This window comes from Lepisma saccharinum, chromosome 3 (genome assembly GCF_977018435.1).
Source record: "Lepisma saccharinum chromosome 3, izLepSacc3.1, whole genome shotgun sequence".
Lineage (NCBI taxonomy): Eukaryota > Metazoa > Arthropoda > Insecta > Zygentoma > Lepismatidae > Lepisma > Lepisma saccharinum.
Window position 1 is genome coordinate 68,722,654 of NC_139231.1, and position 14,550 is coordinate 68,737,203.

The 14,550-nt window shown below is 38.3% G+C and overlaps 1 protein-coding gene across 5 annotated transcripts in view; it reads left to right on the forward strand.

Annotated features, from left to right (window-relative positions):
* Positions 1-4,402, forward strand: part of Dhod (dihydroorotate dehydrogenase 2) — a 56,415-nt gene extending 52,013 nt beyond the window's left edge. For all 5 annotated transcript variants that reach the window (XM_083118706.1, XM_083118708.1, XM_083118710.1 and 2 more), the window contains exons 8-9: positions 1,861-2,020; positions 3,262-4,402. In XM_083118706.1, the coding sequence (XP_082974832.1) occupies positions 1,861-2,020; positions 3,262-3,409 (308 nt within the window). In that variant the 3' untranslated portion in view covers positions 3,410-4,402. The remainder of the gene's footprint in view (positions 1-1,860; positions 2,021-3,261) is intronic.
* Positions 4,403-14,550: the final 10,148 nt, after the last annotated feature.

Here is a 14,550-nt window from a genome sequence, read left to right on the forward strand (position 1 = left end):
AATCGCAAAATTAAAACTGTAGAGCAGCACCAAAATGCCAATCGTATGTTTGGTATTTCATGTACACTAAATGTGTACATGAAATATTAAAAAGAATTAACAATGATATGTTAATATTGAACTGTGATACCAAAGACCTGATTCTGTTATTGCACAAGAGCATCACAAATTTCTGCACACTTCAACAATTATCAATAATGAAATTCTTTCAGCACAAAAATTAAAAATACTGAACAGAAATATTCCTAACAGACATGCGCACACACACAGAATGCAACAATCAGCAAAGAAAAATGAAGCATTCAAAAATGTCAAACCGTACATACAATTTAAAAGTTGTTTTCTTACAGCAATTGCAAAAATTCTGCACAGCACTTTTGCAATCTAAATATCCTGGAAGTTATACCAAATGCATAATTTAAATACTTTTGTAACATTATTTTTTCTGGAAGAAATGTATTTTGTCATTAAATAATTATCTCAAATTAAATTGTGAATATTTCAAAGCAAAAGTCTAGTAGATTGCTATGATATAGTTGCAGTGGAAAATGTATACAGTATTTATTCATGTATAATGTGCAATTTTTTCCAAAAATTTTTGTCCCAAAAGACTGTGCTACATATTATGTACAGAATAATTTGGACAGCCAACATGATACCACACATGTTTTAACTATGTCACTGCATATAACACGTATATATCAACAGGCGCAGATACAAATTACCAGGTTGGTTTTTTTCAGCAATAAATAAATTATTAATAAATTATAATTTTTAAAAAATGCATATAAAAGTGAAAGGGCTGTTTCCCATGATTTTTTACTTTGTATCAGAACGTTTTGCAACATCGAGAAAAGTGGCACCATTCAGGTAGGATTTGAGCATGTACCTCCTGACAAATGGGATGCATATCGTCAAGTTTTTGCCGCTCAAGAAATAATAGAAAATAACTTCCCAGGTGTTGAAAATACATAACATCTTGCCCCTGCTTCACTTCTGAAAAGTCGGCTTCTTGGATGGAGCTGCCTTCGGCTTTTCTTGCTTCTGTCATACACTTGCCTCACCAACATCAAAGTTTCGAGCTGCAGGCCTGTTGCCGTTTTCCTGCAAATACTGCAGAACTTGGAATTTGAAAACATCAGTATAACTCACCCTCTTTCCCGTTTTGCTTTCTCCTACTTCTGAATAAACAAGGTAGTTACAGAAGTAAAAGCTTTGGGACTCTGAACACAATGGAGCGAGAGGTGGCATGGGTTGATGACTCATTGTACACACAAGATGATATTCTCTTCTTGGTCCACATAATAGCATAGAATAGGTATGATATCATTCGCTCTTGATTGACATAGCAACAGCTTTGTGATTAAGAAATCCATTTATTGAATCTGAATTGTGCTGCACATTATTATGCACGCATATATTAAAATTTGTAAATGTTTCTGATTTACTTTCAATTGTTACAATTTTGAAGTATCAGTGGGAACTGATAACAGTATCGTCATTGGCTTTGGTTCAAAGCTATATCAGCTCAGGCCTAGATCTAACAAAATAGTAATAAAAATCTCCCACCAGGGAAAACACACATACACACACAACTTTTTATTTCATTACCAAAATTCTCAGGTTGTGGGCCTTGACCTGGGCATTCTTTGTATCTTCATCAGTTTCTTGTAATCATTACTCATCTTCATATTTGTGATTAGCCAAAAGTGTTGTAAAATAACAATAATATACCAGGCTGGTTGTCACTATATTCCTTTTATAATAAAAAGTAATGGGTTCATAATGTCCAATGTCCAACAGTAAAAAAAAAAAAAAAAAAAAAAAAAGGCAGAGTTCTTATTTGCTTTTTGCTTCCAGGAAAAATCCCAATAATTGGAGTTGGAGGAGTGTTCAGTGGCAAGGATGCCTATGAGAAGATCAAGGCTGGAGCAAGCCTTGTGCAGCTGTACACTGCCTTCACGTACCATGGACCACCAATTGTAGCCAGGATTAAAAGGGAACTAGATGAGCTACTTAGGTAATTATTTGCTACTTTACTTGTCCTGGCTAGTGAAAGTTGTTATTTTTGTCACTGTGTGGTGCTATTTCTCTAAAGTTCATGTGTTCAAAAACAAGCTGTACTCAGCATTATTCCTAACTTTTTGCATTCACCACAGTACTTAATTGACAAAATTCTCTAAATAAACGACATACAACTAGGGCTAAGTTGATACTGATGCCAGTGTATCAGTATTGACCAATACCGGTGGTGTAGGTATCAGGAAGTATTGGTTGGAATTATTTATTCACTGATACTAGTACTTTTCTAGAGTTTGGGTATCTTGAGGGCAGGAAGGGGGGGTCTTTAGAAATGCCATGCGACACTTTAACTTCTGGCAGCTAGGTCAGAAAAATGTAGTCTCAGCACTTGTAATTTCCTTGAGATTTGAAGGGAGTCACCACAAAATACCCACCTTGAAATTCATGTGGCCCCATACAAATGTTTGTGAGAAAAAAATATTAATTTTGTGGAAAATTTGGAATTGGGCATATCCTGCCAAGCCATAGGCACACATGAAAAAAAAATTGGTGCTCATAGTACTAACATGTACCTGCAATTCACAATGATTCGGCACTTTTCCTTTCATAATAAGGTGGGGGTAATAAAAAAAAAGTTGTAATTGCAGTCTGTCTGAGATGCTTTGTTCTCGAAAATCTATGGAGCTGATTTAGATTATAAGTTTAACATAGAGTACACCAACCAGAAGAACTTCACATTGAGAGAAAACATGAGGCTTTTCCTCTGGTAGCACAATGTGGATATTAAGGAAGTCCTTTTGTGCTGACACACCTCAGTGCTATCTTTTTTACACCTGTATGGTGATTTATTTAATTTACATTAGCCTTTATACAGGGTGGTCATAAAGCCTGGAACCAATGGGAGAATTGATAAACAACAGTGCTGCAAAAAGTGCTTCACATGTCTGCCACCAGCCTTACCACACTTCTTCAAACATTTCAACACATTTCCTTGACTTCACTTCCAAATGTGAGGATCAGAGCAGCTGTTGCAGTGATTATCCTTTCCCAGAGTTGACACAGATTCTTCATTTTTACAGCATACATCTCAGATTTCAAAATTCCCCAGTCACCTTTCATCAGTGCATCTCAGTCACAATCAGGAAACAATACCATAATTGATTCCAGGCTTATGACCACTCCTTATTGTTTTTGTACATTGGCAGTGCAGGAATAAATTGTTTGTTTTATCTTTTACAGTGCTGATGAAGTTGAATCGGTATCAGCCATGGTTGGTAATAAGGAGCCTCTTCGTTCAGCTAGCAATACATCAAAAGTTGCATTGGATTCAAGTACACCGAAGACTATACATAGTGGAGAAGGAATTCCTGTTGTGAATGTAGTATGAGGCAAAGACCCCTGTCACTTGAATGATATTAATATGAAACTCAAGAGTGTGTTTGTTGCAGGCTGTGATGATGGTGTTGAACAAGTGATGTGCCTTACGAAAGGTTACCAGTAGAAAGATATGCCAGTCGCTCTTCTCAAAATATATGTATTGTTGTTCAAGGCTGACATTCCGAATTAAAATAGGTGCATGTGTGTTTGAATGTTTGCATGTGGAGGACATCATGCTGAACATATTTTCTTGATAAAGATTTCCTCTTTGATGTCTCAACACTATAAGGATTTGAAGTAGTTATATTTTCATCCTTTTCACATGCATAGCAATACAGATCCAGGATTGCCAGTGGCATTTCCTGTTTGTGTGTGGTGAACAAATACTATAAATATGTTCTGAATTCATATTTCTATGAACATTCTAAGTAGGTAGTATGACCTTATGCCACATTTATTTGTAGAAACCCCACTTAATCTCTGTGTGTTACGGTAAAGTTTGGATGAGACATTTAAATATATATGTAGCTGCTCTCATTAATATGTAAATGTCACTGAACAAAAGCTCTTTCTGCATGGAGTTCCTTAAATTTACAACATATTGTGAAACATAGTATTATTTCCCTGTCAAAAAATCATAAACGCTGCTGGCAATTCTGCATTTGTGTCACTAGGCTGCATGCAAACAGGATAAAAATGCCACATTTCAAGTGCTTCTAGTGTCCAAAGAGGGAATCAAATCTTGAACATGATGTTTTCCAAGTTCTGTGAAAGCTTAGTGGTGTTTATGAATGCCTAGCAGATGGAAAATAAAATGTTTTCGGTTTATTTTACTGTTGCTAAATATAAAAGAAAATAAACCGAAAGCATTTGTGTGTTTGTTAATACAAATTTTGTAATTATCTCAGTTTTATCCATCACTGTCATTGTTTTCAATTTTATAGCTGAATTTGCTTTGTACACATTGTATATAACCAATGATGTTATGTTATAATAAAGTATAAAGCTAAGGTCTTATTATTTTAATTATTTATTAACCTACTGTGAATGTGGATGTGTGTATTTTACCTGTGCATAATTAAGGTTTAGTATATTGTAATGTGTTTGAAGATGTCATTCACTGTGTGTTGCGGTAAATGAAGGTTAAATATCGCAGGGGAAAAGGTGGTTTCCTTGCTATAAAGAAAACTCACTGTTAAACTCGAAGGTTCACTGCCACAGCAACATAAGTTTTCCATCTCTCCCTATTCTGAGCACAATCAATCCAGGTCTCTTACCATCAGGTCTCCGAACAAGAATCTTCTAAACATGTCTTAACCTCTCCCATGCCTGTTACGTGACCTGTCCATCACAATCTTCTGGGTTTAATTGTTTTAATAAGGAACAATATAGTCCTTGTTGATATTTTCTATTCACAGATTAATTTCAAAGATCAACTGCATTCAATTGCAAGTTACGGCATCTGAGGCAGACATATTGCACCACTATATTATTTACCCTTGGCTGACAGTAGTTTCAATTTCTACTATTTTACAGTACTCGAGGTGTACAGTGTGTTGTCTGGGATAAACCTCTCCAGGTTTAGTTCCAATTTCTACTGAAGGATCGGGTAAGCATCTTCGATTAAGTTATCCGTGAAGAGACATATGGGGGAGGATGGTGTGACCTGTGGTGCTCTTCAAGGCCAGTCTTTAGTGTTTTCTTTTTGGCATAGTTCAGATGCTCACGTAATCTTTCTTTAATAGTTTTGAAGGACTTCTGCCTACGTAGTGTAAACAATATGGTGATGCAATGCCATGATAATGAAGGCAGAGGACCTTCAAAATTAATCAAAGGAAAAAAGAAAGACAATTGGAACCTTTCAATGTGAATTATTGTTGTCAAACAGCAGCATTTTGTTTTAAAAGTTGTTGGACAAAAATGGTAATCTGGAGTCATTTTAAGGAGAGTTTGTATCTACCACTGTGGGTTTTCCAGAGCTATTTGCTGCTTTCATTTGAAAATTTATATTTTCTCAAAATTTTAGGCTGCAGCCTCATCATCTACCGCTACATATGCCAGTAATTGTGGCTGATTAATATTATCCAGTGGTCAGAAGTAGCTAGCTACAACATTTGTAGCTGTAGCTGCAGTGACGCTACACTTTGAAAATTGTAGTTGTAGCGGTAGCGAAGCTACAAAATTCCTATAGTTGTAGCGAAAATTTCGCTACAGCTACATTTTTTCTCAGCATTTTGAGGTGAATTTTGAATGTGGCAACAGCGTCAGAAAAAAATCTACAATAACCCGTAATTTTGCAGGAGGTTCATAAAGACAGTCATATGGAGATACAGATTATCTAGATTGTAGATTATAGATATCTGCGTAATTTATTTAATTAGTATCTGAATTCAGATATCCAGATAACTAACTGACATATATGAATATATTCCTGCTAACAGCTACGTTTTTTTAGCTGCATCGCTATTTTGGGGAGAAACATGCCTCGTTTGCTGCACCACTGGAAAAAAAAGTGCCTCATTTGCATCACACCCGGAACAAATCCTGTGGATATTCATGTTGTAAGAGACACCAAAATGTCATTAATTGCTGTGTAAGACACAACTTGCAGTGCAAAAACGAGCGATGGATTTTCCACTGCACTGACAAGGGAATAGTGCCAGCAATAAATGGCTCAGTACGTTAACAGCATTGATCATCGTCAGTATATAGGATTTCACCAGCAAGAAATTATTGTTACAAGAATGATAGAGTTTCTGGAATTACAATTATTTTCGCTATAGTATTTGTTCACACATTTTAAAATTACAATATGTTTAGAACACTCAGGTTTATACGACAGTTTTCTCAATAATTTTATCATATTGCAAAAAGTATGTACGAGTTATTGACTTTCCTGCTGAAACGACAATTTTCTTTAGTTAATATACATAGTTTTCAAATTTATGTATTTCTCCTACTTTTGCGTCACTTTTCTGTAACGTTTGCTAATCATGACGTGATCATCATCATTCTTCGCTGTTTCCTGCCTCTGGCTGGGTCGGCATAGAAGTCAAGCCTCTCCAATTTTGCCTGGTCTTTCACCACTCCTCTCTTTCCACGGTGTTCCAATCTTGCACTCTTCTAACACTCTCCACTATCTGCTCTTTCCACTGACATCTTGGTCTCCCCCTTGGCCTTATTCCCACTCCTTGTGCATTGTAAGCTCTTACTGGTAGTCTTTCTGCATTCATCTTCTTCATGTGTCCGAACCATCTCATCTGTGCCTGATCTATTCTGTCCTGAAGCTTCACTACACCCACTGTCTGTCGGATCTCCTCAATTCTTATTTTATCCCTTCTAGTCTTCCTCAAAAGACTCCTTAAAAATTTAATCTCCACTGCCTGCAACTTTTCTTTGTCTCTCTATGTCATTGTCCAAGTCTCTGCTTCATACGTAATTATTGGCACATAGTATGTGTTATATATTACCTTCTTGCATTTCATAGGTACATCCCTGTTCCATATTAATCTTCGAACGCTTTGATATAGTCCACCACCCATTTATCCTCTTCTGTTTACCTCCTCATCTATTCTTCCACTTCTCTCAATCATGACAATGAGGATGAATGGTTTATTTAATTATTCTCTTATCTATAGTAGCTTTCTGCCACTTTCGGCTAATTGTGAGAATGAGGAAGAATGATGAATGATGAGCAGTGTGAGGAATGGAGGAGCAGGACGATCCCATCCTCCCAACTTGGCATCTTTCCTAGTTTTTGTTTTGAGTCCATTTTAAACATAGATAACACAGGGGAACAATTTTTTTTGATGTGCTGTTGCATGAGATTTTTCAACTGTTTCTGAATACTTTTTCAATGCTGATTTCAAATCTGAAATTAGTTTTCTGCTGCATGCTCTAGTTTTCATGCAGTTTGGAATTTATGAATTTTCGCCAAAAGGGAACACCCATTGTAATATACAGTATGGGTAGCTGGAGAAGTAGGCTTACATCTGCCCTAACAGTACACTAATGAGGCCAATTTATATTTATTGTTGAGTTTATAATACTTGTTTTACTTTGCTTCAGATCTGATCATGGCTTCGTCAAGTAGGCATCCATGCGTAAATAAACCTGATGCATTCTGTTATGTATGTGGCTGCTACACACTTCTTCGTCAAAGGTGCAATATAACTTCATATGTTCGGCGTGCCTATAAAGCCTATTTTGAAGTTCCCCTGGGTGACCAAGACAAGAAATGGGCTCCACATATGGTGTGTCATACTTGTGAGGAAATGCTTCGTGACTGGACAAAAGGAAAACGACGTGGTCTGCCTTTTGGAGTTCCCATGGTGTGGCGAGAACCCAAAGACCACATAACTGACTGTAATTTTTGCCTGGTAAACACAAAGGGTGTCGGTAAGAAAAACAGGCATAAGATCTCCTATCCCAATATTCCCTCAGCAATTCGACCTTCTCCGCACTCTTTAGAACTCCCAGTTCCAGTTTATAATGGTTTTGACTCATCTGAAGATGAAGGCAGTCAATATGATCAGCAAGAGCATGAGGGTAGTGATAACGAGATTCAAAATATGGTTGCAGACTCTTGACACCAAACAGCCAACATCTCCTCAGCTGTTTAACCAATAGCAATTGAATGATTTAGTGCGTGACTTAGGGCTTTCCAAGAAAGCGGCTGAGGTATTAGCCTCCAGACTGCAGGAAAGAAACCTCCTTGGCCGCTCTGTAAAAGTTTCTTATTTTCGAAAGCGGGTCCAGATTTTTGTGCCATTTTTTTTTAGAATACAAGCAGTTCGTTTATTGCAACAATATTCCAGGTCTTCTCAAACAATTAGTATAACTTCGTATTGTCCAACAGAATGGCATTTATTTGTGGACAGCTCAAAGCGCAGTCTCAAGTGTGTTCTCTTGCACAATGGCAATGTATATGGAACGGTTCCAATTGGTCACTCAGTACATTTGCGAGAAGAACATAATGACATCAAAGTGATCATTAACTTACTCAGATATCATGAGCACAACTGGATCATTTGCGTGGACTTGAAAATGGTGAACTTTCTCCTGGGTCAACAGAGAGGCTTCACGAAATTTCCATGCTATCTCTGCATGTGGGACAGTCGAGCTCGGGAGAAACACTGGGTACAGAAGGAGTGGCCCATCCGCCAAACTCTAGAAGCAGGCATGCCCAATATTGTGAATGATCCAATTGTCAGTAAAGAAAATTGTTTTCCCCCCCACTCCAGATCAAGCTCGGCTTGATGAAACAGTTCGTGAAGGCGTTAAATCCCGATGGTGATTGTTTTCAACACATAGTTTCTACTTTTCCTACTTTGTCCTTTGAGAAGATCAAAGCTGGTGTGTTCGATGGACCTAACCTTGTACGTGATGAAGTTTTTTTTTAGGAAGATGAACAACAGGGAGAAGGCAGCATGGCTGTCTTTTGTGGCAGTTATTGAAAACTTTCTTGGTAACAAAAAGGCAGATAACTATGAGTTTCTTGTTAGCAGAATACTGTTGGTATTTCGTGATCTTGGGTGCAACATGAGCGTGAAGCTCCATTTCCTGAATAGTTACCTTGATCACTTCCCAGACAACCTAGGTGCTATTTGTGATGAACAGGGTGAGCGCTTCCATCGAGACCTCATGACGATGGAACAGAGATATCAAGGGCGATGGGATAAACATATGTTGGCAGACTTCTGTGGGAGGATCAAACGAGATTGCTCTGAGGACATCCACAAACGCCATAGCTACAAGCGAAAATTCCTGCCTGATTAGAACAAATTTGAACTTTGCCTCATAATAGATGTTACATGTTAATGTACAGTAAAAAGCATTAGTTCATACTTATATTTGATTATAATAGAAAAATGTTCAAAATTCGACTATTAGCAATACTGATTGTACACCATAAAAGTGATTTTGTAAAACTGTAATGTATATTTGCAAATACAATTGTATATGCTTAATTTTACGACAGGGTGGCCATAAGTTCCACAGACATACTATATCATCATGCGTGAGGTGTCAAAATTTCGCAAAAAATGAAAATGTTGAATTACGAGGGTCACTATTTATATTTTGAGCCTAACAATGAAAAAACAAAAATTTGGCATTGAAAACTGCTTTATTGTTTTTCGAAGTATTCTCCTTTATGGTCAATACACTTTTGCATTCGTTCGAACCATTTGTCAAAGCAGTTTTTCCAATCTTCTTGAGACACCTCCATAATATGGTTTTTGAACGCATCAACGGCATCTTCCGCCGACGAAAATCATTGTCCACGCATTTTATTCTTGACATTCGGGAACAAGAAGAAGTCATTGGGTGCCAAATCAGGACTGTACGGCGGATGACCCATCAATTCGATTTTTTGACTGTTCATAAAGTCGGTTTTTAGATGAGATGTGTGACAGCTGGCATTGTCTTGATGAAGAATGATCCGACGGAGTTTGTTTGTTTTCCATATTTGACCGAAGACCTCTGGCAAACAAATTGTTGTGTACCATTCCGAGTTGACCGTTCTACGTTCCTCTAAAGGCACAGTTGCCACATGACCAGTTTTCCCGAAAAAACAGGCGACCATTTGTTTCAATGTGCTTCGAGGGCGAACAACTTTTGTTGGATTGGGTTCATCTTGAAACACCCATACAGTCGACTGCTGTTTACGTTCCGGCTTGTATGCATATATCCATGATTCGTCACCTGTTACAATCTTATATACGTCTTTTGAAGCACCACGATTGTATTTATTGAGCATTTGTTTGCACCAATTGACGCGAGCATCTTTTTGAGTTTTCGTCAAATTGTGTGGGATCCAACGAGAACATACCTTTCTCACAGCTAAATGATCATGTAATATTTTATATATACTGGTGGAACTAATGCCTATGGTTGCCTCAATCTCACAGTATGTCACATGACGATCTTGCAGTATTAGGTTTTGCACAGAATCGATGTTTTTTTGAACAACAACTGATTTTGGATGACCTTCGCGAATCTCGTCGTTGAGCGAATGGCGGCCACGATTAAATTCGTTATACCAGCGTTTCACAGTGGCAAAGGATGGGGCTCCATCGCCAAATGTGGAAGTAAGTTGATCGTTGCACTCTTGTCTTGATAATTCACGTCGAAAATCGTAAAAAATCATCGCACGAAAATGTTCGAGTTAATTCCATTTTATTGTTGTCGCGCAATCTCCAAGGCAACATAACACAAATGAAGCTATTGACAAAACATTTGAAGTACGTTATGGTCAATAATGCCAGACGATTCCGTGCAAACGTCAAATCGCACCTAACTTCAATCAGTGTTGCCAAGGCTCAAAATATAAATAGTGACCCTCGTACAAAAAATCTGGAGCTTACAGAGAAAAACCAACTTCAGATTTGAATTCAGCACACTCAAATTAGATAAGAACAAGTGCTGGTATCAATGCAACAAAAATTTTGTTCCCCAGTGTAATCTGATCGAGACTGGATCCTAACCACTATGTGCCTCTGCTGGGTATCGAACCTGGGGCCCTTTTGTAGTCAAAGGGCTCCAGGTACTTTTCATTCAAAATGCTGACTTCATATCAGTCTATAAAAAATTAAATATTTATTCTCAAGAAAAATATGTTGATGTGAACATAAAAACGTAATCCTACCAAATTTTATTTGTAATAATTAATTTGAGTAGCACCCTAATTGCAATTTCATATATAATATTTGAATTGATATGCCACTTGCATAGGTGTTATTCTCAAAACTATAGTAAAAATAAGTAACTGAAGTAACACTGCTATCAAAATTATCGAATGACTGGAATCATGATAATAAATATCAAAATCTATTTACCAGTAGTAGGGGATTTTTTTAATACCCACATGGTGGTTTTCATTTTTTTTATACAGAAGTAGCGCAAAAAGTAGCGAAGTAGTGAGTAGCGAACAGGAGTAGCGTAGCGAGCTACTTTTTAGTAAATGTAGCTGTAGCTGCAGCGAAGCTACATTTTGGAAGAGTAGCTGTAGCTAAGTTACTTTTAAAATGTAGTGTTCTGATCACTGATATTATCTATGCAGAAATAGTTATATTTTATGATATTCTCAATACTTTCAACTAGGGGTGTGTGGGATGATGTTAAATAAAACAAAACCCTGTCATTAAGGATGGAAAATGTTTTGGATTTCCTGACAATGAAATTCTACACACAATTCCTCCCTGAAATGATTGTTTTCTAATTTCTGGAAACTCAATTTTAAGGAGGCAGGTTGTTAAGGAATGCACTGATATTATAAGAGTTCCAGCCTGTAGAACCTGATGTAACTGTGGAAGAGACCTCTAGTGTGCATGTATGGATTGCAGAGTGACCAGCCATACTGGAGCATTGCAAGAGGGGTGGAAAGGAGGGAGGGAACGAATAGGCTTCATCCATCACATCCCTACAGTGTGCAAGGAAGTAGGTTGTACTGCACGGGAGCACTCCTTTCCCCCTTCTCTCGCTCTCTACAGAGAGAGAGAAGAAAGGGAGCACAGAGGGGGGAGAGAGGGAAAAATTAGGGTAATCAGGAGAGCTTTCTTTTCTTTTTCCTTCTTTCTTTGCCCCCCCCCACAATCTCTTATATCTCTCTCTTCCGAAAAAGAAAGATGAATAAAGAAAGAGAAGGCTGAATATTTCTCTCTCTCTCTCTTGCTGCGAGAGTTGGCTCTCTCCCTCTCTCCTTACAGTCTTTTCTTCTCTCTTCACACAACTCTTCCTCTTTGAGAGAGAAGGAAGAAAGAGAAGAGAGAGAATGTAAAACCTCCTCTCTCTTTCTCTTCTTTATTCCTCTGTTACCTTCTCTTTCTCGGGTGGGAAGGGGTTACAGGAGAGAGAGAGAGAGAGAGAGAGAAGGAAATTCCTGGTCTCCACAATTGCAAGCGAGTTGCTTAAGCCTGCTGTTAGAAAGTTTTGCAATCATCCCTTCCCCTTTATTTGCACACTGAGTTTACAGTTTTATTTTGTGGGTTTCGGTGAAGCAGGTGTATGCATTATAATGGTTTTAACAAGAGGCGATTAGGGTACACTTCCACTAATGTAAGGTAACATGCGATGTTATGGAGTAATGTAGGGGGTGAATACATTGAACTGGTGCTACTACAAAAGAACACTGAACATGTGACAATGAAGGTTAAAGTAAGTTGATATGTATTTCTCATTTGACACACATTTTTCATTTTCATAAGTTTCATAAATTATTTTAACATTCAATTAGTTAACTATACATTATTATAAAACTGCCATTAACTGCAATAGTAGGCAATCATGGATAACCCAAGGATATTTTCCAGAGGGGACAAGCAATGAACTACTATTTTCAGGGGTGGTGATAAGGAGAGTGCATGGAGCAGGTAGGATATCTTTAACACTAGAACGGCGGGAGCAATCATTTTCAATTTTATTCCCCCCCCAATTTTTTTACTTTCAGCGCAAGAATTTGAAAGAAGTTAGACTTTTAATTATTTTGTACCTTCTTTCGATGGGTGTAATCAGTTTTTACAAGTTTCCAAAACTAGGGGCTATGGGACGTCACTCATTACCCTAGAACAATGATGAGAGGTCATTTTGACCGCCTTAGAAAACCATTGGATAATGTACCATTGCACACTACAGTTGTTCTCTGTAACATGTTTCATTGCATGCAACAATTGTTACTTGATTGTTGCTCGTGGCTTTGTTTTGAACTTATGCAATTGTTGCGATTGGAGCTATCATGTTCCTTTGTTCTTCGACTCTTCATTCACGAGTCAGTACTCGACTGATAGCATGTCACATCAACATGGGTTGTCTTCGAAGCAAATTGAGCGGTTTCTCGAGCAATCTGAGGAAGGAAGAAGGAGGGTTCTCAAGTGTAGATTCAGGAGGGGCAAATCCAAAAATATTGTCTCATCCTCAGTCATAATCTTCCGGTGAGGAGGCAGTGCCGAGTGACCAAGAAGACTACATGGTAACTGAAACAGTGTCGGCAATGTCTTCACACAACGAAGAAGAAGCATGAGCTGCTTGGGCTGGTGTAAGGAAGGCATGGTTGGGAAGAGACAGTTCAGTTTGGAAGGTCGTCGCAGGTAATGTTCTCGTTGATGGCAGAAAAGCTGCCATGAATGTACTGATAGAATAGGGTGGTTCTACAAATTAAAGGTATATTTGTGAAGGGGAAGTTTCAAGCGCTTTTCGCCTACTGTTTGATGAAGCCATGTTGCGTCTAATTCGGAGGTGTACAGAATTAGAGCCAAGCCATCAGCTTGGAACACACAAATGTACCCTAACGTTGAAGGAACTGGACACTGCAATATCTCTGATGTATGTGAAGTGTTCAATGTGCAAAGGGAATATCAGTCAAGGATCTGTGGTCTCAAAGTTGGGGAGTCAGCTTCTTCCTAGACACAATGACAAGAGATCGCATCAAGGAGCTATTGAGATACTTGCATTTTGATGAAAATACATCTCAAAAGGAAACACTAAAGACCGACAAATTTGCACTGCTGCCAGAAGTGCTCCCCTATGCTTTGCACCATGCCATGAGGGCATATAGGGGGTGTGGAGTTAGGGTCCCACAGTTTTCTTTTTATCATGGCCGAAGGTGGGGGAAATGTGATCAGCACCATGCCCTAGGCCACCTTTACCCTCCAGGTATCCACTTTATAAGATAACAGGTGGGCGCCGGAGCCACTTGAGCAAGTGGAAAAAATCCCAGTTCGGTAAATTTCTTATATCGGACAAACTGCTGAAATTTGCTAGTTCTTTTGGTACTAGTTTATTATCCTTCGGACAGATTTCTTCATTTCTACAGAAGAAACTACTTACCGTAATAAGTTCTTGTATTATCGTCTAACATCGGGAAGGTGTTTTATGTGAAATTCAGGTAAGTTTTCCGTATCCTAGAAACTGATTTCTTCAAATTTAAAAGTTGGGGCTCATTTGGGGGCAGGTGACTCCGGCCAATTTCTAATATGCCTTTAACAGGGAGTCTATAGAGAAAGCCGGGGAGCCGGAGTGGAGGCGGGGCCACGTTAGCGGTTGGGGGTGGTAGGTCAATTACCCCAGGGGGCTCAGCCCGGAATCGGTGGGAAATTTGGACTCAAAAATTTCAAATGAAAATAATTTTTTAGTGTAAATTTCGCACCGATTCCG